Below are 24,200 nucleotides of genomic sequence, written 5' to 3' on the forward strand. Positions count from 1 at the left end.
ATGGGTGATACTGATGTGTCGGCGTGGGCTCACTGCCATAACAAACGCAGTGCTTGGGGCGGGGTGCTGGTAATGGGGGAGGCCATGCACATATGGGGGCAGGGCACATATGGGTGAGCTCTGTACCTTCCACTCTATTTTGCTATGAAGTTAGAACTACTCTAAGAAAATAGTTCAATCATTTTTTTTTTAGGAAAATAAGTAGCCTTACCCTGTGGAATACAGATTTGATGTATACAATTCAAAATAAACATTTCAGGATGATAAACCCCTTTTTCCTGTGACCTAGCTAACGCAAAACAATCCGTGTAAGCTTCAAACAACTCAATATTTGTGAATCATTTTCATTTTAGCTCCTGGGCTCTTTCAGAAGGATTGTCAAAAATTTCCGATATTTCTTTATGTTTTTATTTATTTAAAAATTGGTTCTGTTGCGAATGTTCCACAGGGTGAGCCAGAAGTTTGTTTTCTTGGCTAGGTTTGAATGCACCAGGTGCACATCTTATATTATCTTTTTTCATTTTCTCAACAAGCTCCACCATCCTATGTAAAAAGCCAAGCGGAGTTCTCCTGTGGAAAAAAAAAAATCTAAAACTTTCTTTCCAACTTTAATTTCCTTCTCTGTGATCGCCTATTGCCTAATCAATATTCCTTGCTAGTACAATTATATATGCAGGGAGAGGAGTTCTTCTTCCTGCTTTTTTTCTAAAATCCTAACCCATATTCACTCTGTCTAGTCAGTATCTGTTTCCCTGGTGAGCAAGTGACATGTGATAAATAACTGAGACCATTCTAATCAATGACATCAATGTTGTGTTCATTACAAATAATAGGCACTCTATCCCTGATTTAAGGAACAGAAGATTTCCCTTTGTTCTCTTCCCTTGGGCAACAAAGGGAGTAGGGGAGGACCAGGAACACCATGGAGAGGATGCCTTCTCCCAGATGCATGGCAACTCTGCTGGGAAGGATGTGGGAATGATGTGTGGAGAGTGGGGCCAACGGAGAACAGTTTCTGGCCGCCAGGGTGTGCTCTCAGGCTCAACTCAAATTCCTCTTATCAGTCTAACTGGAGACACCAAAACTGTACTTTCATTTCTAAATTAATAGAGTTAGACATACAACAGCTTGGAGTCAGCAGATGGAGTAATGGCTATGCCGCAGGACTCCCACATAGTCGACTACAGTTCAACTCCTGGACCTGGCAGCTTAATGTCCTGCCGGGCACATGTGCGTATGTGCTCAAGATCCTAAGAGGAGAATGGTGGAGAAGGGGTCCTCCCCTGTGGGGGGTAATTTCTTGCTTTCTGTCTCTCTGTCTCTCCAGTGAGTACACATACCCTATAGCAAAAATCTCTCTCTAAAAAATAAAAAAAATTAGAAATACAATGGCTAAAGAGATAGGAAATCATAGAAAAGAAAAATGAGGTATAAAAAAAGGGGAAACTTTCATGATACACCAGTCAAAGGCTTTTGAGGGAGAAAAATGGTCTCTGTTTAATGACACGGCAGCAGGCCCAGAACATGGGTATGGGTGTGTGGGCCACACAGGTCTGGCAGACCCTGCCCACACTCTTCTCCCAGTGGAGTGCAAGACCAGCAGGATTCACTTTCATGGTAGTTCAGCACACAGAGAAAGTGGCCAGTTCTCAGCAGTTGTTAGCTTCAATTTTTAAAGTTATTTTCTTTTCCTAAGAAGGCTCTGGTGCTGCTTTATGTCATTACGAGATTGGACTCTTACCTGCTATAACAAAACTACCTTACAGACTCCGAACCTATGCTGCCTGTGCGTTTCGATGCTAAGCATCTTAAATTCAATTCATTACCTTTGGGAACCTTTCTTTGTAGACATGGTTCATCATAATTATTTCATGGTCACAGCAGGCGGGAGAACGTCCAGGGCTGCAAGCAAAGCAAATTAGCCTTTTAAACTTGCCACAGCATGAAATGAAAATAAGCTTTTTATTTATAAACAGCCAGTTGCATCAAAAGTACTACGCAACCTTTGTAAGAAAAGTGTATTAGATAATAAACTACAAAATCGGTCATTAGTACACATGTACACACACATACCCACAGATGCAGAGGCACTGTGGATAGATTTAAAAAGAGAAAGCACGAGAAGGGGAATGCCACAAAATAATTATACTTGGAATACAATACTAGCTCAGAAAACATTTTTAAATTGAAGATAAAAACATAACATACTTATATCTGCCTGTAGTATGAGTGTGTGTACTCCTGGAAACTAACGAACAATTGTAATATAAAGCAAACGAGGGTAGCTACAAACAGCAACATCTAGGACACATTTAACAGTATCATTTCACACTTTTATCATACACCTGCGCTCTGCCACCTACCACGGAAGAGGTCTGAGAGTCTTCCCCGGCACAGGTGTCATAATTGAAATCCATTTTCCAGCCTAGCAAACATTTATTGGGGATGCTGAGGTAGGCATTATGTACAATAGGAAACAGAGGAATACAACTGGTATGTGTCCTTCTTTCTTGAGTTCAATAATAGCTTTCTGTTCCTTCCTAGTGGTGGATGTCTAGTGGTAGAGCGTTTATATTCCCAGGTAGATGCAGTTTGTACTAAACGTCCTACCAATTCCTTTAATAAAACAACAAAAAAAATGATACCCTGGTAGTAAAACACAGGCCTCCAGATAAAGGAGTAAAATTTCCCTTTTACCCCAGATCTCAAAGTAAGGGAATGTATCCTACAATTATGCAGTGTGACTCTACTGTACTTAGTACTAGTTTATGAAACCAAATGAAAAACAAAGGTACAAAGGGAAAACCCTTCTTAGAAACATTGATATTCAACTGGGTATTTAACTAGCTATTTTTAGAATAGCTTTAATTTAATTAATTAATTAATTATATTATTTTTAATTTGACCAGAAAGAGAAAGAGAGAGAGAGGAAGAGTGAGAAAGCCGTCAGGTCTGGGACTCGAATCATGGTCCACCATGTGGGAGTCTAGCACCTTAACCACCATGACACCTGCCAGTCTCTGTAACTATTTATTTATTTATTTATTTATTTAGAGAGGTTTTTGCTATATGGTGCATGCACTAGCCGGAAAGACAGAAAGCGAGAAATCACCCCCCAGGGGGGATGGCCACACCACAATTCTTTCTCCATTCTCCTCTCAGGATCTTAGGCATGCACACACACATGCCCAGCATGAGTTTAAGCCACCAGGTCTGGGACTTGAACCGCGGTCGACTACATGGGATCCAGCGACATAGCCGTTACGCCAACTGCTAGTCCTGTAACTAGCTATTTTTAAAATAATAAAACCTCAATATGTCAGAGTGCACTGATCCTTCAATATCAAGATCTCATATAGTAGTGGACAAGGAGAGGCACTGCCCTGACTGCTCCTTTCAAAGAAGACCCTAATGCCCCAGCTGCTGGGACTGCTATTAGCAGACGTCTTCAGTTGTCACTCCCTTCAGGGATGGTCTCAGCTACAGAATCACACTGTCCATGGCCATGTCCTTCTCAGGGTAACACACCAGTGAGGGAACCAGTGGCTGAGGTGGGGAGATAAAGGGAGGGCCAGTTGGCCAAAGAGACAACCGGATGAGTTGTACCATCCTTGGAGCTCCCTGAGGAGTGTGCAGAGGCTGCTGGGTCAGCACTGTAGCTAGACTGCCCTCTCTGAAGGTCCTGCTTTCCCTTCTCCTACACAGGTATGGATCCCAAAAGACTCCCTTATAAACATCCTGAACACAAACCTTGATTTTACAGTTTGCTTCCTGAAGACACAAACTGTAATACATAATATTTGAAACAAGGTCAAAATAATACTGCCTTACTCAACATCAAGTGGGCTACACTTTGCATCCACAAAGCTCAGGTGACACAAACTCCTAAACATTTGTTCCTAATCGTGGTAGACTTTGGATGGGAAGAAAGCATTTAAAAATCGCTTTCTATTTGTATAAAAAGGAATCTGGAAAAAATCCTTCTGTCTTACTTTTCAACCAAGCCTCCCTCTCTTAACATCATATTAACTGCTTTTGTGCCATAATTAGATTGCTTTGAAATTTCCTATAGCTACAATTTTTTCACAGGTTGTCCCCTAAGGCCATCATGATTACTGCTATTGCAGCAATTAGTAAATTGTGAGAATTGAATAAAAGAAAAATAATAATATGCCTTTCGATGGTAATGAACATTATCATGTGTAGATCGGAAAATCACACGATAATTATACTAGTTCACAAATCAATGAACATTTCCAAGAATGAAAGAACCAAAAGTCTTTACTGAAAACGGCTGAGACCAGATAACCCAACTAAGCAACTGCTTTCAATCAGGTCCACACACCTCAGACTTCGAGAACGGGGGCGCATGGGCGTGTTCCTGCATCTGTTCTCGGCGGCGATGCTTTCGGTGGTACAAAAATGTTTCGATAAGAAGTGCAGTTCATCTGGTGTTGGTTGGTATGGTAACTGATGTAACTTCTCCTGGGAGGAATAGGATGACTGAAACAAACCAAAAGGAGGTTATGAGATTATTTCAAAGAGAAATTCTTCAAACGAAGGAGAGCTCAAACTGCTGAACTTGGGTGATACCACTGTCTCAGGGCTTCCTTTTCACAGTCTAATTACAATAACTATTGCCTACATGTTCGAAGAGGTCAAAATGTCATCCATATTTCATCTCATTTGTCTACAATCTCCCAAAAGACAGTTTCCTATCAAGAGAAAACCTGGCTCTGAAAAATGGACAGAACCCCCATCCAAGCCAAAGCAAGAAAGTGACCACTAGAACGATATGGGTGCACTGCGTCAGGATTCGTTTTTACCTGAGCGTGGGACCCTCACACCGACTGCTGCCCCCATGCTAGTACTCTCAGATAAGTAATATAAAGCAAATGATATGATGTGACATTATAAATAAGGCAATAAAACCTTAGTAATGCATGCTGTCCCCTGAAGCAATCACTATCAATATGTGAGAAAAGGGGAGAGTGAAGAAAGCACTTTACTCTAAAATGCCATTGTTTTAAAATTTGGAATTATAATTTTTGTCCTTTCTTTCTTTCTTTCTCTCTCTCTCTCTCTCTCTCTCTCTTTTTTTTTTTTAAGAGAGGCTTTGCTATAGGGCATGTGCACTTGCCAGAAAGACAGAGAGAGACAGAAAGTGAGAAATCCCCCCCCCGGGGGGGTTGGTCACACTATAATCCCTTTTCTTCCATTCTCCTCTTAGGATCTTGGGCATGCATGCACACGCCTCTGGCGTGAGTTTAAGCCACTGAGTCCAGGACTCGAACTGCAGTCACCTACATGGGAGTCCAGCAACATAGCCATTATGCCAACTGCTGGTCCCACTCTCTCTCTTTTTTTTAAGCTAAGATTATCACTTTAAACAATGACTTCACTGATAATGAAATTTTCATCCCTGCCTGCAAATATGCTTTGTGAAAATCATTTCCCAACACCGGGAACAAGGTGAGATAGAAAGGGTAAACAGATAATGACACGGCTTTTAGTCAATTTGAGACACATCAGACAAAGAAACTTTTTGTTGTTTTCATTTTTGGTGGCGCAAACTCTGGAAGCAATTTCAATATAAGAGACTGAGAAAGTTTTGCATATGTAGAAAAATAGTTATACTAAGCATATTTTGAAAGATACTACCATTTCAAAATGCCAGTTCTGGTAGGCCTTTTACTATATAATTTTTAAAAACCTATCTTTTTTTTAAGACAGATTTTTTTTTTCTATAGGGTGTGTGTGCTTGCCAGAGAGACAGAAAGAGAAATTGCCCCAAAGGGGATGGCCACACCACAATCCCTTCTCCTCCAGCCTCCTCTTGCGATTTTGGGCAAGCACACACATGAGCTCAAAACATGATTTTGAAACCGTCAGGTCCAGGATTCAAACCACCGTCAATCATGTGGGAGTCTAGTGACATAACCATTATGCCATCTTCTGGTTGGTCCCCAAAAAACATATCTTTGCATTAAGAGCAACCTTTGTAAATACAGTAACACCAGAAATTAATAACTAAAGATTAAAAAATCCCTTTGACTAGGAATTATTAAATACCTTAATAAATATATGTTAAGACAAAGGAGGATTTTTATCATGTAATGAGATTGCTTTATAAACCATACAAATGAGAACACTACCAGAAAGAATAATGACATAAACCAAAGCTCTATTGAGAAAGTATAGGCACACAAACTTAAATACTTTCACTATAGAAAAAGAAATAAAACACATGAACTAAGTCAATTGACTAAATCATGAAAAAAATAATAAAATGAATGCAAGCATGAAAGAAGCAGTGGTAATAAAAGCAAAGGTAAGGAAATTAGCAAATAGAAAAACAGAATTAAGAATCTATAGATATGTCTCAAAGGTAAATCGATACCCATAATTCTATATCCAAGATTATAAAACTCACAAACCCAGAAATTTGTTCATAAATTCACAGTAATAGCTTTTGGTGGCAAAATATCAACAGAATTGAAGGGAAGTTATTTAAAATATTTGTTTAATCCACTTAGTGTGCAAGTCTGATGTAGGTTGCTGTAGAAATACTAACATATTTGATTATAAACTGGTGATCTAGTTGTTGCTAGGATGTTAGGTACAGTACAGGGATCATGTTACCTTTCTAAAAGTGAAAATTAATTCCAAACCAAAGGCCCAAGAGTTTTACATAAGCTATCATATATCTGCCCTTGTGTGGGAACAATACCAAGTAACTTCACAGAAGGGTTCCTATAAGGAAGGAGAAAGGGATTGATTGGGTAGAGAGGAATTTCAGTGGTATCTGTAATCTTTTATTTACTCATTTATTTTCTAAAAATTAAGATTTTATTTTAATTTTACTTATTATTTGTAAATTTACTATAAAGCATGTGTGCTCACCAGAGAGAGAGACAGAGGGAGGGAAAGTGAGAAAGCAAGTGGCCAGGTCCTGGATTCCAACCATAGTTAGCCATGTGGTGGTGCCTTAACCACCACACCACCTGCTGGCTCCAATTACTCTTAAATTTTGACAGATGGTGCTCAATGTGGGGTATACGGGGAGGGTGGAGGGGAAGTGAGAAGGTATCCCAGTACCCACTAAGGTCATGGTCACAACGTAATCCTTTCACTTCGGTTTCCTCCTCCTTTCGAGGATATACGTGCCTGGTGTATTTCTCAAGCCTCCGTGTTAGGGACTCAAACATGTGGCCAGCCATTTAGGATCTAACAGCCTTAACCACCATGCCAAGGGTTGGTCCATGTTTTATGAAACAAAATATAAAAATAAACTTTTAAAAAGTAACTGCAGCAAATGTAACAAAATATTAACATCTGTTAAATCTAAGGGAAATGTTGCAGTTTCATCATACACAGAAGTAGGTAACTCCCTAAGCAATGTGGCCCACATTTCATGACAGAGAATACAAGTGAAGGTTATAACTTCACTGCACTAAATAAACTAGGAGGCGGGGTGCTTCTCTGAGGAAAGGTCCTTTTTCATCTCTGCTGGAACAAGCAAGGTGTAAATGGAAACTGGCAACCCCAAGTGACACTAGGATGAGCCCAGGGCACTGGGAACCATTGTAGGCCAGCACCATGCCCTGGGGGTAATTCAAAAGATACTACATGGAGCCCCCATATTGAGCATGCTGGAACACAGAGAAGTACAAACTTCAGTTTAAGCAGAGACAGGCAACTCAGAGGAGAGCTTGGATGACAGAGGGCTGGAACTGCCATAACCAAGACCTCACAGGGTTCTTGAAAAGATACTACTATTGGTCAAACTTGTAGAAGAATATAAAGAATTAGCTTAGAGTTTTCCAATAAATTGGGTATCATTATTTCATATTTTTAGCATGTTCGTTAAGCGTGACATCTGTCATTCTGATAAGCAACTGTTGGGTTGTTGGAAAAGTTACGATGCATCTTTGCATAGAAAAACAGTAAAAAAAACATGCCATGACTTTTCTGACAACCCAATAGTTTTCATATGACTTTTGACAATACCACAAATCAAATCTACTTGGAAAGCACAAAAATAAACATAAAAAATCATGCAATAAGTGTTCCAAAAACATGTTCTGAATATGATAGCATTCAAATAAACATTTAGTCTTTCAAGATAATCATTTTGCAAAGAATAATATTCATGTGCATACATAAATCTCTACTTGGTATTTATTAAAAGCAAGACAATTTGGGTCCAGCAGATGGTGTAATGGTTACATTGCTGGACTCCCATGTAGTTGCCCACTGTTCGAATCCCGGACCCAGTGGCTTAAAACTCATACTTATGCCAGGTGCATATGTGTGTGTGTGTGTGTGTGTGTGTGTGTGTGTGTGTGTGTTTGTGTGTGTGTGTGTGTGTGTGTGTTCCAAATCCCGAGAGAATGGAGGAGAAGGGATTAAGGCATGCCCATTCTCTCTGGAGGGGTGATTTATCACTTTCTGTCTCTCTGGTGAGTGCATGTGCCCTATAGCAAAAATCTCTCTTTAAAAATACAAACAAACAAAAAACAACCAAGGGGAAGATCATTTTATGGTAAATCTCATATTTATGGGTATTGATATGGGTATTTATATTCTTATTTCTATTCTTTCACTCAGAAGCAATAATTTATCTGGTCAGAAATGCATGCAGGACTGTTTGGCTACTGCTATAATTTTACATTATTTATTTCAGGATTAAAAATTACAATCTGAATATTATTTTTAATAAATTTCACAAATTAATTTGAACTACAAAATGTGACATTAAAAGAAGTTAGTTTTAATACTAAATATTTTCTAGGAGGTCTAATTAACATCATATGACCAAATCTTTCCAATTCCAGAATATAGTATTTTTAACACTTGGCAGTTTGGTTGTTCCCATGATACCCAAAGGACAAAGATATAAACTGTTTATATTTTGGCATAAGCAGTTCTGACATGCTGCTAAAGAAACAATTATATATACAATTTAAACTATATTTTCAAAGTACTTATAATAGTATTTGTGCATGCTCTATATTTTTATTTTTAAAAAACCTAAAAAGCATTCCTGATTCCTAAATGATTAACGGTTCACCCAGGGAAATGGGAATCCAAGAGTAATTTGGATTACACTTAGAAAAGAAAAAAACCACCCCTACTGAGCAGTTCTGCAGTCTTTGCTCTAATGTTTAAAGAATAAGAACACAAAGAAACTGAGGAAAGTGCGAAGTAACTTTCCTACTTCCACTCATTAATTTGGTCAACAGCCAATAAGGAGAAAAGATGACTGAACTTTTGCACTCCAGTATCTGCAGTCCAAGAACGGACTAGTTCCTCATTTCTTGGCAAAATGTAAAGTTGCGATGTTATAAGCTACAATTCCATTTTCAAAGAAAAATCGAGAATATTGAGATCAACAGTTACGACACCACCTTCTTTGATAAAATGATCACTTAGGAGAAAAGCTGTTAGAAAACTGAATATGTATGTGTGACTAAAACAAACCAACAAAAAATGAAGTTTCAGGGGCCGTCTGCCATAGCACATACATAAGTTAGAGACAGTAATGATCCCACTATGACTGATCCCCGAGTCAAGTTTATTCATGACAAGATCTGTATTAAGAATGCCATTTATATTTCATATAAAGAGCAAAGGAATCAGGATTTAGACTACTTTTTGTGTTATTGATAAAATAAAAGAGTTGATAAATAGATTCTCAGCCTCTGCGTGTAACCTACCCACATCTTCCCATAAACGACGTTAAATCATCTCTAGAATATTTAAAACACCTAACACAATGCAAATGCTATGTAAATATGAATAGTTGTTACACTGTGTTGTTTTCTCATTTGTATTATTTTTATTGTGTTATTATTACTATTTAGGTTTTCACCGTTCAGGTTTTTGCCTTAGGGTACACACATTCACTGGAGAGAGACAGAGACATTTTCTATTTGTGGATGGTGAATCTGCAGTTATGGAGCCCACAGATACAGAGGACTGACTGTAGTTAGACTAATGTTTAGCATTTGTAAAAATATATTTTTTTGTAAAAATACATTTTTAAAATTATTTGTACCAAACGTGGTCCAATGCCTTGTTGCTAACCCTTCCTTTACAGTCACCTTAAAAAGGGGTGTATCTCTTTACAATCTAAATGACGTATAGCAATTGAATGTATAAATAAAAATAACTTTAAAAAAAAAAGTGGTGTATCATTGGGGCCAGCATTTGGTGTGGTCATCCAGGTGCTAGATTCCCACAAGGCTGACTGTGGTTAGAGTCCCGGGCCTGGTAGCTTGAGACTGATACCGGGAACATGGCATGTGTGTTCAAAGTCCCAGGAGGAGAGTGGAGGAGAAGGATTTCAAGGCCATTTCCCCAGGGTGGTGATTCCCTCCCTCTGTCTCTATCTTGAGCATAAACACCCTATGGCAAAAAAAATCTTTAAAAAAAAAAATGGAGTATAGTTTACTATTAAGAGCTGGAAAGAAGAAAGATCCTGTATCCTGTGCTCTTTTTCTTGTGAAAGAGAGATTCCTGTATCCAAACCATAATAAAACTTGACTGAAGGCAATGCAAAAGAAATAATATGAAGTGAAGAGACACGAATTTAAATTTAAGTTATAGGGAAGATTAAAAGAGAATTTGGTGGGGCCAGCAAGTGGCACGGTGGTTAAGGTGTTGGACTCCCACATGGTTGACTGTGGATCAAGTCCCATACCTGGCAGCTTACTCTCTCGCTTTCTCTTTCTCTCTTTCCTCAAAATTTTAAAAATCAAAAACAAAACAATAACAAATAAAATTAAAATTAAATAAATGGGGGGGGGCAAAAAGAATGTGGGGTCAGAAGGTAACATGGTGGTTAAGATGCTGGTTTCCACATAGCCAACTCCGGGGTTTGAGTCTCGAAGTTGGCAGCTTGAAAAATGCTGGGCACATGTGTGTGCATGCCCAAAATTCCAAAAGGAACATGAAGGAGCAGGGACTGGAGTGTGGCCATCCTCCCTGAGGGTTGATTTCTCTCTCTCTCTTTCTCTGTCTCTCTCCAGTGAGAGCACACACCTTACAACAAAAGTCTAAATAAAAAAAAAAGAGAGAGAGAGAGAGAGAGAATATGTATCAGAAAAGCTACAGGACAAAGAGTAAAATATTCTGTTTATTCATGATTTGGTTCTAATCAAGAATGCCCAAGGATGTGGGGAAGAATAACACTACTTAAAAAAACCTTTTTAAATTACTCTTTCTTTTCTTTTTGGTAAGACATTTTGATATTTATGTTCATACTGTAATTTTCCATATTTTCCACATCTAAAATATGGGCTAATAACTAATAATGATTACCGCCTTAATAACTAATGACGGCTTAGCGACGACTTTATCCACTGATGCTGTTCAGAGTTCTCAGGCATCTTTCACTGATGTGAGGCCAGTGTGCCACTGAAACTACTCCAGGTCATTAGCATGTTTTCCAGAAAGGATCTACATAGACAGAGAACTCACACACTACAACGAAATGGGATGACAGGAAAACGAATGACTTCTTGATGGGTCTGGTAAAAATAATCCAGTGTATTTTAATAATTTGATTGTAAAGGTGCTCTGAAAAACTCACATTGACTGCACTTAGAATTCTAGAAACACTTAATATGAGACAGTAGGGATAAGTAGTTAGAATTTGATGATTTAGCTGTAGTTTCTTATAAATTCAAGTGTTACGAAGTGGCTAAGAATATATGATTAACACAGTGCTAAACACAGGTTGTGAAAAATACACTAGATGAATATCTCTAAGCAATAAACCAACAATTTTGACAAGGTGGGGAAGACTACTCACTTGTCAGAAGGGGCTCTAGAGTCATAGGACCACATTCCTAGCACTATGAGAGTACTCAGACCGCCGCATCAAGTTCTTACTGAGCACATTCGATATGCTGGGCCCGGCAGACACAGACAGCCCACGACATCGCTAATTTAAACTGAGAAAGCAGATACCTAACCTACTGAACTGTTTCTAATAATTGCTTGGCCTTTTGTTAAAACGTTATAGTTTAGGGCAAAAGTATCCTTATTCTTCAAAATTCTATCTTGTCTTTTTTTTTTTTTTTTTTTTTTAGAGTTTTTCGCTATAGGGCGCATGCACTCACCAGACAGACAGAGAGCAGAGAGACAGAAAGCGAGAAATCACCCCCCAGGGGGGATGGTCACGCCACAATCCCTTCTCCTCCATTCTCCTCTCGGGATCTTGGATACGCATGCACACGCGCCTGGCGTGAGTTTTAAGCCACCTGGTCAAGGACGCGAACTGCGGTCGACTACGTGGGAGTCCAGCGACATAGCCATTACGCTAACTGCTGGTTCCCTCTATCTTGTCTCTTTATTTATCTTCACCTTTCTAACTTAACTCTAATTTTAATCTCTCCTTAAAACAAAGTTCTTACCTAGAAGACACAAATTTAAGGCTTACTGTTTTTTCCCCCCTTTAAAGGAGATAAAAATCAACACAAAACCAGAAAAACACAAACAAAACCACCTCTATATAAGGCACACAAGAAAAAAGACCCAGTCCATCAAAGTGTAATGGTATTTTCAGGACCAGTATCACTGGCATGGAACCAAAGCAAGAAAACCAGATTGTGTATTCTCCCCCAAACTAAACCAATGGTGTAGAGACTTATTTACACGCCACCATTCAAAAGCTCACGGCAAAAGAATGTCCTTTTTATGTTTCTAAGGCCATCACTTGATGTGGAACCTATTCAGAGTGGCAGACACTCAGAACTGATCTTCTCCTTCCTACCAGAAAACACTCAGAGAATATACTGCTGTGTAATAGCTCTGTGGTGTGGAGGGGGTGGCAGAGAGAGAGAGAGAGAGGGAGAGAGAGAGAGAGAGAGAGAGAGAACAAGCACACTCAGACACTTACGGATACCGTGGAACTGGGCGTGTTCGTCCCATAGCCAGAGGAGGGGAGAGAAGCCAAGGACCAGCGGCGTCCATCAGTCCTATCGAGAAAGAGAGTTTAGCTTAGGCCAGCGCTTGAGTACTGTTACACTGGAAGCCCAGGGAAACCAAGTATTTTTAGTCAAACAAATGACACAAACATACTCTGTGAGGATGGGGAAATATTCAGCAAGGGTCAGGGTAAACAAACATTATACAGCAGGTTGACTTTTATTTAAACTGAATCAATACACCCAAACAAGTAGAAAGTGAATGGGTTGATCCATAGTATTGATCTCTCACTAATACACTTTGACAAAATGAATACCAGGGATAATTACGATGGTCAGACTCAGCAGATTCAAATGAATCAAAACAGCAAGGGAGGAGGAAAAGCACTCTCATCTGGAAATGGAGAACCTGATCAACGGTCTTTAAAGGAGCCTGAATTCTAGCACGTAACAGAGCACGTCGGGACAGTCATTGTACCCTAAACACTTTCTGCTTATTATCTCCAAGGGGACAGTTCTGCTCATCACACCTAGCGAAGAAGGATCAGTGGGTTCACAGCTGGCTCAAGCTTTAAGTGGCAAATAACTTCTGTATTAAGAAAGTGACTGACCTTATGCTCAGAATCTCTTAATAGTTACTGCCTTCTGACATGACCTGGCTTCATAAAGGGTTGCAGCAAAAGCCACTTGCAGAGGTTTTGAGCATGCAGCCAGCCCTACCTTGGCCAGTAACAGCTGGGGCAGAATGAAAAATGTCTCCCCCAGTTACAGAACTTAACGCAAAGACTCAAGCTGTCTGCCCTGCTCTTAGAGCCAAAGCTGCCGGATGTGGCGAAGACACCAGTTTTAATCTTCAAATGGTGACAGGCTGGGTAGTTTCTGAGTTGGACTCTGGTAATGAATGAGGGTCATTCAAAAGGTGCCAGATGAGTTAATGCAGTATTCCAGGCAATGCTGCAGCTAAGGCAAGGTGGTATAAAAAGCAACTTTCCTGAAATCTCTGGCATTCTAGGGCCATTACTTTAGTAGCAATTTCAAGTAACGTTGCATCTTAACAAATCATTTAATGTTGTGAAAGCAAATACATGCAAAGTTTGTCAAGGGCAAAACAGAAGACACTGAGTGCAATACTGCATTCTTGGATGCAGTAGCATACGTGGACTTTTGTAATCCATGATGACACTAATTAACCAGGTGAGAGAGGAGAGTGGACAAAATTCACCAGAGACACAGTCACAATAAGCTGAAGTCACAGAATTAAACAGCATCAGACTTGATTTTGAGAAATGTCATAGACTTTCATGAAAAAAAAAACAACAACAGACATTTTAGTCTAAATTTGTATGCGAGGAAAAATATAAGTTACCATGGATGATACCTTCAATAAATGTGAATGGTCCATAAAGACAAAATGGAGAAATTCGAGTGGACAAATCACATAAATATTACAATGTTAAGATTTTAGTAAAATTTACCTGTCATTTCTGTACCATGAGTAGAGTACAATTGAATCAAGTGTGTTAAAAAAAAAAAGCAAAATAAGATGTATGTAAATATACAAGATAAAAAGAGGGGGGGGCTAAGTAATAATTCTCTTAAAATATTTTGAAACAATTGAAAAGGTTAACAATAAGAATATAATTACAACAAGCTTAGAAAAATGTCTATTTATGAAATGAACACAAAATAATTTGACCCTATTTTATTTGGGGGTACTTCCTAGAGCTAAAAACCCATTCTCACACTTTGCATTTTAAACATCTCCAATTCGAAAAAGTAAGAAGAGGATATGATTTTTAAAAGAATTATTCAGTCCATTTAATAGCAATTATCAGAAACTAGTCAAAGAAAGAGTGAGGGACACAATTTCCCCCACCATGATTTTGTTTTGTGATTCATTAACTCCCCTTTCCCTCAGGTATCAGTGAACATATTTCAGATGAATGAACAATTCCAGGAGGAGACATGTTCTTATTAGTTCTGAAGCATAAATTACATTTGCTTACTCTGGAAAACACACAACTAGAAAGATGTTTAAACAAGAATGTGCTCAGTACCCTGTACAGCCGCGGACCAGAAATAATTTACGTCTCATAAAGTTCCCTAAGTCGTCCGTGCCTATTTACTCAAATGGAGCACAGAAGACCATTGCATTTTCATTACCATGACAACCGCACATCAGAAGTTACTATATATGCAACATACAGTACTTAAGAGAGAGCAAGCCCTTTTTTCCAAGAAAGCTATCACAGGAGAGCAATTTGGATCCTACTAACAATGTTGTCTTTTCTTTGCAGTAGTTACAATAAAATGTCATCTGAAGATAAGACTATACTCTTGCCAAAGCAACAAGGCTTTCTGAAAAGAGTCTCTTCCTTGTGGGTGGTAATCGCAATGTTACATTAAGTGAAAAAGCAAAAAGCGAAAATCATCTGATGGGAACATAGGACACAGAGACTGACAAAAAAAAAAATCATTTTGAGACTACTCACAATTTAGATTAATACTGTGTACAACAAAGAAAGAATGAAAAGTTCCAGTATCAACCTGGCTGTATAAACTGTATAAAGAACAAGCAGATTTATTTCATTGTTACAGTCACCTAGGGGATACACTGTGTATTCTAGTTTATCTTGGAACAAGTTGAACTATGTAGCCCACTAACATCCTTTCCAGAAGGACTTCTGAAAGAATAAATGGGCGGTTACAAGTGTCTGGTGACCTGAACGTAGCAGGCAAGCCTGTTCTAGCCATTTGCCTGTGGAAATATATTCTGGGATTTAACCTGATGAATGATAACTAGGCTACGAGGAGAGACCCGAGGCATGTATTCAAGTGCTCTGTATTTCCAATGAAAGTGAAAGCAATTTATTATCATTAAAACTCTACAACTTCTGAGAAAGGCGAGGCAGTTATTATTTTCTCGGCTTACTACCTAAATAAATAAGCAAATATTAAGTAACTGCACAATCAAGTAGATTGTAAATAAGTATAACAATTAACAATGTGAAACCTTTTCCTTGCCCTAAATAAAACTACTGTATTATGCTGCTATTTTGCTTTAACTTAACATTAAAAAGTTAACTCAAGGGACCAGCAGATGGTGCAATGGTTATGTCACTGGACTCTCATGTAATTGACTGTGGTTCGAGTCCTGGACCTGGCAGCTTGAAACTCACACCTGCCACATGTGTGTGTGTGTTCAAAAGCCCAAGAGGAAAATTGAGAAGAAGGAATTGCGGCATGGCTATACCCCTTAGGGAGTGATTTCTCACTTTCTGTTTCTCTCTCTCTGGTGAGCACACATGCCCTATAGGAGAAAAATATCTCTCAAAATTGCATTAAAAACTATGGAAACCAATTGCATGCCATCTTGCCTTCTAGTATATTATTAGACTACTATATTACAGAGGATATCTAATGGGTCAGTATTAATTATCCCATGTAGGAAGATCAGAAAAGATGAAAAGTCATTTTACCCAAGCTAAAAAGGGCAACATTTCAAATATTTCCTATATTGAACTGAATTTACCAAAAAATAAAATGTGGGATCCTCAAAATCATATTACTTCTTAAAAGCCCATAAATGCACACCAAGTGGAAGGGAAGGGGTGACCCCTGTGTGAAATCTCTGTATTTTCTGAATGAAAATCAATCTAAAATGGAAAAGAAAGACCCCAGATGTTAAATAAAAATACACCAATTTTCATAGCTAAGATAGGGTTCTATTTACTGAAATAGAAGTTTAAAACGATGATCACTCATGTCCTAATCTAAATTAATACTTTTTGAAGAGTGTGGAGGGAGTTCCATCTGGAAATTTATACAAAATGAACTTGAGGTCGTCTGTGATAATCTCCTGTCACGGTTTATGATTTATTTGTCAAAAATTAACATGCCTGGGGGTTTGTGTATTTTTTTTTAATAGCACAGAACCCAGATTCATCGGTCCTCTAGTTACCTACTTTATTACTAGATTTTCTTAATTATTATAAATCTAGCAGGATTAAGAGACTGTGATTTCTGTCATGTTTAAGTGCACTCTATAATGAGATTTGCATTTTTCTTATTACTTAAAGTAATTAAATGCATTCCCTCCCCCTTTTTTTAGAGATGTGCTTTAAAACTATGATGGGCATTTGCTTATCAATTTTTATAGGATTTTTTTTCCACTTGGAATAGTAGCACCATGAATTAATATTCACTGGACAAATATTGGCTATCTTAGACAAGTTAATTTTCACATTTTCTTTATAGCACTTTAAATGAGAACTAAATACAAGTTGAAATTGAGAGAAAATCAGAGTGTTGGTCTCAAAAAGTTCCTTGAAGATAATGTCTTAATCATTTTTATATCCTGTCCATGGTGGGCTACATATAAACATTTCACATATCATAAGAAATGACTAAAGGGACCAGCAGTTAGTGTAATGGCTATGTAGCTAAATTCAAATGTAGTCAACCATGGTTCAAGTCCTAGACCTGGTGGCTTAAACTCACGCCAGGAGCATGTGCGTGCGTGCCCAAGACCCCGAGAGGAGAATGGAGGAGAAGGGACTGTGGCGTGGCCATCCCCCCTGGGGGGTGATCTTTGCTTTCTGTCTCTCTCTGTCTCTCTGGCAAGCGAACGCACCCTGTAGCAAAAACGTCTCCAAAAAAAAAAAAAAGAGAGAAATGACTATAAAGAGAGAAAAAAAAACTTTGGGGGGGAGTTGTAAGGTTTTATAATGGAATCTTAATTATTCAGAATTTAGAAAATGCTATAAACATATCCTTTTTCTGGATTTCGTAATATAAACGCAGTAAGACTGACAAGTGGTAGCGAGGACACTGTGAGTTTTGCTTTGTGATGGATGTAGGAACAAATATAAACCTACTTAATAAACCTTCTAAACCTACCTACGAGTTTTTATTACATTTGACTTTTTTTCTTTTAAAGAGATTTTTGCTATTGGTCGTGTGTGCTAGCCAGAGAGACACACAGAGAGAAAGTGAGAAATCACTCCCCAGGGGGATAACCATGCTGCAATCCCTTCTCCATCCTCCAGGGGCTAATTTCTTGCTACATGGTGATTTTCAAGATGCCAGATTTAGGATTCAAACTGTCATTGGTCATGTGGGAGTCCAGCACTTTAACAACTACACCACCCGCTTACCTCAAGTTCTACTTTAATTCACTTCAGAATATGATTTGGTCTCTGAGGAAAATTTACCAAATATCTAGGACATTCAGACCATAAACCAAATTTATTCTGAATAATTAGAAACCCAGTAAAGGGTTTTTTTGTTTGTTTGTTTGTTTGTTTGTTTTTGAGAGGCTTTTTTTTTTTACTATAGGGTGCATGTGCTCGCCAGAAAGACAGAGAGAGACAGAGAGACAGAAAGTGAGAAATCACCCCCCCGGGGGGATGGCCACGCTGCAATCCCTTCTCCTCCATTCTCCTCTCGGGATCTTGGGCATGCAGTGCACACGCGCCTGGCGTGAGTTTAAGCTACCAGGTCTGGGACTTAAACCGTGGTTGACTACATGGGAGTCCAGCGACATAGCCGTTACACTAACTGCTGGTCCCTCCTCTGTATGTTTTCTGGACAGAAGAAAACAAAATATGTATAGGAGACACGTGAAGGAGCTCAGAAAGGTGAATATTTGAATCTGATGAAGTGAAATGCACTAATTCCACGTGAAGAATATGGATGGAAAAACAGCGTAGACTCCTCCAACTTGGCTAACTCACAGGAAAAGACCCATACCAAAAGGTGCAGTAGTAGCTCAGATGTCCCAGTATCCTCTGGGCAGCCACAATGCCACCTCTGGACTCAGTGACCTTGATATGAGGTACGTATCCTGGCATTTGGTGTGCAAGTCTCAGCAGGACAGGAAGAGAAAACACAAAGCACCCCACAGCTTATATAAGGCTTTTTCGAAAGAATAATAAAATGGCTGGTTTGATGTTGTCAGATAGAGGGACATTTCAGAGTTTATACCTGTGATCCCAAGAAAGTCATTATTTATACAAAATATTTCAACAACAACAAAATTTTACTAGGACAAAGATAAATCAGGTCACACAGATAAACCAGTGAAAACTTGTTGAACACAAAGCAGTTTAAGGCCCTAAACAAGGAATGGAAAAAAAAGATGGAAAAGGACAATTTCCTACCCTTCTGGGGACCTTCTCATCTTGTACAGGACCAGAACAGGGACACATAACTCTTAACATTAGACAAAAGTCATTGTTAGACTGTTAAACCACATACGTGATAACTAAGTTCTGTGGGCAGCCCTAAGGTTCCTTCCACCAGAGGAGCTGGCTTTAGGATAATCAACAGGGCCTCCCAAGGCAGAAGGCAGGGGCTGGAGGAAGACCAGGCAAGACAATGGGATTCTCTGCGTGCTCTGCATGACACTTCATTACTTCAGTTCCAAGAGGTCCTTACCTCCGTGCAAATGAAAAATGGGCTGAGGCACTAGGAGAGAAATTTCTTGGACTATCTTGAGGGCTGTTTCCTGTAGAGAGAAAGATGAGAAAAATTTACAACATGATTTTGGTTTTCTATCTTTATACATACCCAGAAAATCATCTTCTTAGTAAGAAGCTTCTTTACATTTTTGTAAAATGCTCTTTCCCCTATGTTTTCGTTTCACCTGGGGCAGGAGTTTAAGGGAAGTGGGGTTACCTGGGTTCCAGCACAACTTCCTGAATGTGCAAGACACATGAATGAACACATTCACCTGCAGCACCCAGCAGCAGCCCGGCATAAACTGAATAAAGGAAGCATTTCTGTTTGACAGAATAGTAAGTATATACATGTGTTGGTTGTGACCTTCAAATACTAACATTTCAAAGGGCAGGATGGACGGGTAAGCACAGGTTTCAATCCAGGGGTGCTTTCTATTTGGGGGAGGCAGCCATAGTATTTTCATTTATAGTTGACTGAATAAAAGTCTGACTCCTCAGAAATAAATCCTCATGTTCCAAAGCACATACTTTAAAGGTGGATGTGTCCATCTAGTTGTAGAATTCTGGGGAGAATTCAGCACTTCTCACCTTTCTCTACAATCAGCCCTGACCAATCTCAGCATCACCAGGGGTGGCCCAGCAGGAGCACCCATTGTCAATATTTTCTTCAGCAATCCCTCTGCCCCTAAGCAGCTGGACTGTGACTGGCCAGGCAGCCTCTGAAAGCCACAGGCCCCCAACGGCTGACAGAGCGAGTCTCCAAGTCCTTCAGACGCAGTGTAGAGCTGTGATTGCTCACTGGAAGGAGGGCAGCTCCTCTGGGGCTTGTTACTTTCTCCATTAGACGATTCAACCTGCTGCCGATCATTGAGAAAGCTTGGCAGGCAGCTGGTGAGGGCGAGTTTAGGACACTCCAGACCACCCTGCTCTCTCTGCATACTTAATTAGATTGGCAAAATTGTCTGAGGACCACATGGGATTGTAGCTGCTTTAAATAAAGAGATGAGGAAAAGCTGCAAAGCAACCGGTATATTCTTGAAAAAATTGAAAAATGAATCAGGAAGATACAGTTGCCACATTACTGGTTTCTTAATGAAAGTGACAATCGTAATTAGGTGTAAGGAATATAACATTTCATGTTCAAGTCAGTATCTGGCTATAAAAGTAAACAATTTATTACCAGTTTGCAAAATCAACAGACTAACACATTGAGGAGGGTAAGTTTAGTGTTACCTTGAGGACTTCTGGCCTGGCTACATTTCTACTGAAAATTTTCAATTAACTTAAGGTTGCAAATTTTATAGTGATGTCCTCAACAGATGCCATTAACTTTATGATAGACAGCACAATCAAAGCCATTTAACTGGGAAGCGCTGAGAGGCCCATTTTTTTTATGGATAGAGAATCAAGAAGCATTTTCCCCCTGCTGCAATGAAATTTATCATGCCTTTGCATCTGTTGTTCCTTGGGTCCCTAGAGAAATGGATTCTGCTTTTGCCATCCAGTAATCCAAGATTCATTTTGTCCATTTATATACACAGCTAAATTAAGTTCTTTTCATTTCTTTCCACAGACTTCATTTCCCCCACACCTCCAATTTAGCTTATAGTTTATTCTTCATATTCCTTGAAAGATCTTGATCATTTCACAATGGCCAAAAGGTTTTGTTCCCTATAGACAATAATCTAATACCAGGAATCTTCATGTAGATTTTGAGTTTTATTTGGGGAAAAAAAAAAGTTCCTTTTGCTCACACACCATATAGAGCAAACTACCGGTAAATAATTAGGAATAACAAAACAACTGATTGTTTGATGCCAAGACATTTTGAGAACAAGCCTTGCTATTTTATTCACTCAGAATGAGATAATAAGACCAATAAAACCTGCACAAAATTTTTAGCCCTGTGTTCTTCATAAAGACATCACTATATCAGGGTCAGCAAGTGGAGTTGTGCTTAAGGAACTGAACTCTCACATGGCCAACCACAGTTCCAGTCTCAGACTCAGCAGCCTGAAACTCATGCCGGATGCCTGTGCATGCATGCCCAAAATCCCAAGAGGAGAATGAGGAGAGGGGATTATGGCATGGTCACCTCATCCCAGGTGGTGTGAGTCTCACTTTCCCTCTCACTGTATCTCTCTGTCTCTCCAGTTAGTGCACATGACCTAATGATAAAAACCTTAAAAAGGAAGAAAGAGAAAGAGAAAGAGAAAGAGAAAGAGAAAGAGAAAGAAAGAAAGAAAGAAAACACTATCTATGAATATTCTGATGTAGTTAACTAGAGCAATTAAAAGAAAAGCATATTAAATGTTTTTAAAAACCTAAAGAGGTAGAAACTCTTCACTTTCAGAGATTTAATGATAGCCCTCAGGGAGCCATGTAACATTCTGTAATATATGGTGACCCATCACCTTGAGGCTGAAGAGACAGGTATGGATACTGAGCTAGTTCATTTAACTCTATTCTTAAATAAGTAAACATTATTCATCTTTTTCCATCTTCAGATTTTTTCCTTCACATCTTGGGTTGCTTTTCCAGATCTGTCAATTGAGCGTTTTCTTCCTATCTACTAACTATACTCCTGTAAAACCAAACCTGAGTTCTCGCATCTTCAACCTTAAGACTATAGAATTATCTATATTATCTCATTAGTTAAATACCTTTCTTTATGTTTCATGTCAGGCTGAAAACCTAATTTAAAATACAAATACATACACACATACAGGCTGACCATCTTTAATCTGAAAACCTGAAATGTTCTAAAACCCAAAATGTTTTGAGTCCCACAGCATGGCACTGTAAGTGGACAACTCCACACTTCCCCTCATGGGGCAGATGCAATATGAAAACACTGCACAGCATTACCTTCAAGCCATGTGCAAAAGGTACGTATGAAGCAAGAATGAATTTCGTGTTCTGACTTGGGTCACATCCCCAAGATATCTCATCATGTACTGGGTTGTTGAGAACGTCATGGCACATTTTTGCATAGGAAAACATAGAAAAATACATTATGACTTTCCCAACAACATAATATGTGCAAATATTCCAAAATCTAAAATCTGAAATTTCTGCTCCAAGCTTTACAGGTAAGGGATACTCAACCTGTACGTAAATGATCATGAAGACTCTTCAGTGTTGTGGGAGATAAGAAAAAGAGAGTCATGTGGACTAGGGCGCCTTCAGGACCAGGGACTATACTCAATGTGAGGGCAGTTCAGCAAGCTTCAAATAAGAGGAGAACTAGAAAGAGACTTCAGAAGGGGCTGGAAACAACCCAAACACAAAGGGCAATGCAACACACAGGTCTCTGGATGAAGGGAAATCACACTAGTCCAGCGACTGAACTGTCAGCTGCTCATTGGTACTAACTAGTGGGAGGCCTTCAAAGATGTCTGTAGGCAAAAGATGGATGCCTGAGGTTTTAACCCGGTATAATTCCACCCGGTATGAGTGGACAGAGGAATAGCTAGATTGGCATATGAAAAGCGAACAGAAAGGATATTTCGGTGAGAAAACCAAGTATAATGGGCGATGGATTGGGAATAAATGATAGGAAAGAGTATAGCCTAATAGTGACGAATACTCCTAGTGTGGATAGACTGGCAGAATGTCTGGCCCATTCATGGGGACTTCAGAGAGAGAAGTGGGGTAATGGTAATAACTGAGAGAGTAAAGGAGCATTCTGCAGACTTCTGTATTGTCTTACAGAAAATTCCTCGATTTTCCTTGGGGAGAAATGATAAGATTAGCAGATCAGATAGGTAGAAGTCAATCTTTGAAGTCTTTGCTTTTTTTGAAATAAAAATTGATTTCTCCTGGGTCTCTGAAGACTTAGCAGCACCATTTTGTTATACAGCGATCAAAATACTTAGTTCATTTTGAACAAACCTGATCATAAGGCGCACCTTATATATTCTTCACTCTGAGAGGATTTATGGCTATGCATATATACTGAGCTTCTGCACGATGAGAGAGCTAGGTGGATTGAAACCAGAGTCCTATATATGACCTTCACTGTTCACAGTACTGCTCTCTGAATCCATCCACCCATCTGCAAAGCCGTACCTGAGAGACTCTCAAATGAAAACTGGTGCCAGTTAATTCTCTGCCCATATGTGCAGCACGTGCTTTATAACTCAAATCCTGCAGCTCCCAGGGATTTGCTGGCTTTCGGATGTTAGAAGCTAGGACACTTTATAGACTGCTGGTTTCGCTGCTGCTGTTTCTGACCTGGTAGAGTAAACCTTGGTAGTGGTCAGGCATTAGGTAAGTAATTAACTTCACAATCCCCATGGGGCACTAGCATGGCTACTACATAAGTAGCGTATCAAAATCATTCTTTACCTAACAGCGCTACACAGGGGGCCTCATTTTAGAGACAGTTACTGCTACGAAAGTGATTTCCAGATTAATTAAATTGTTTGATTGCTTTGTAATTAGGTTGGAGAAGTCCCGTGTCTTCGCCACAGAGAAGCAAGCTGCAAGTCTTTTTAAAAGGCATATGCTGACCCCACTACAGATTATTAATGTGCTTTTAATAGCTGTCTGTTCAGGAAATGGTAGTGTCTGATGCCTTGATTTTCTATCAGGATCGAAGGAATCCAAGAATTAATGATAATTGCCATTTGAAACTCCTGGTGGATCAAAGAGTAAGCGCCTTGATGGTCCCCTTAAATGAGCTGTGATGTTTCAGACCGTCACAATCAGCCTGTGTTTCTTAGCACTTTGTAGGAGATTCTTGGTAACACACTGGCACTGCTTAAAAACCTTAAGATCAAAACATCACAGAATCAAACCT

At 39.2% G+C, this 24,200-nt stretch overlaps 1 protein-coding gene across 3 annotated transcripts in view; it reads right to left on the minus strand.

Annotated features, from left to right (window-relative positions):
- MAST4 (microtubule associated serine/threonine kinase family member 4) overlaps nucleotides 1-24,200 on the minus strand; it is a 195,124-nt gene that overhangs the window by 79,194 nt on the left and 91,730 nt on the right. For 2 of the 3 annotated variants that reach the window (XM_014582630.2, XM_014582627.2), the window contains exons 3-6: nucleotides 19,374-19,443; nucleotides 12,908-12,986; nucleotides 4,346-4,503; nucleotides 1,827-1,902 (exon numbers count right to left, since the gene is read on the minus strand). In XM_014582630.2, coding sequence (XP_014438116.1) covers nucleotides 1,827-1,902; nucleotides 4,346-4,503; nucleotides 12,908-12,986; nucleotides 19,374-19,443 — 383 coding nt within the window. Of the gene's footprint in view, nucleotides 1-1,826; nucleotides 1,903-4,345; nucleotides 4,504-12,907; nucleotides 12,987-14,410; nucleotides 14,420-19,373; nucleotides 19,444-24,200 lie in introns of all 3 variants that reach the window. The other variant, XM_027766794.1, reaches the window with a different exon arrangement.

Source organism: Tupaia chinensis, unplaced genomic scaffold (genome assembly GCF_000334495.1).
Source record: "Tupaia chinensis unplaced genomic scaffold, TupChi_1.0 Scaffold143695_1, whole genome shotgun sequence".
Classification (NCBI taxonomy): Eukaryota; Metazoa; Chordata; class Mammalia; order Scandentia; family Tupaiidae; genus Tupaia; species Tupaia belangeri.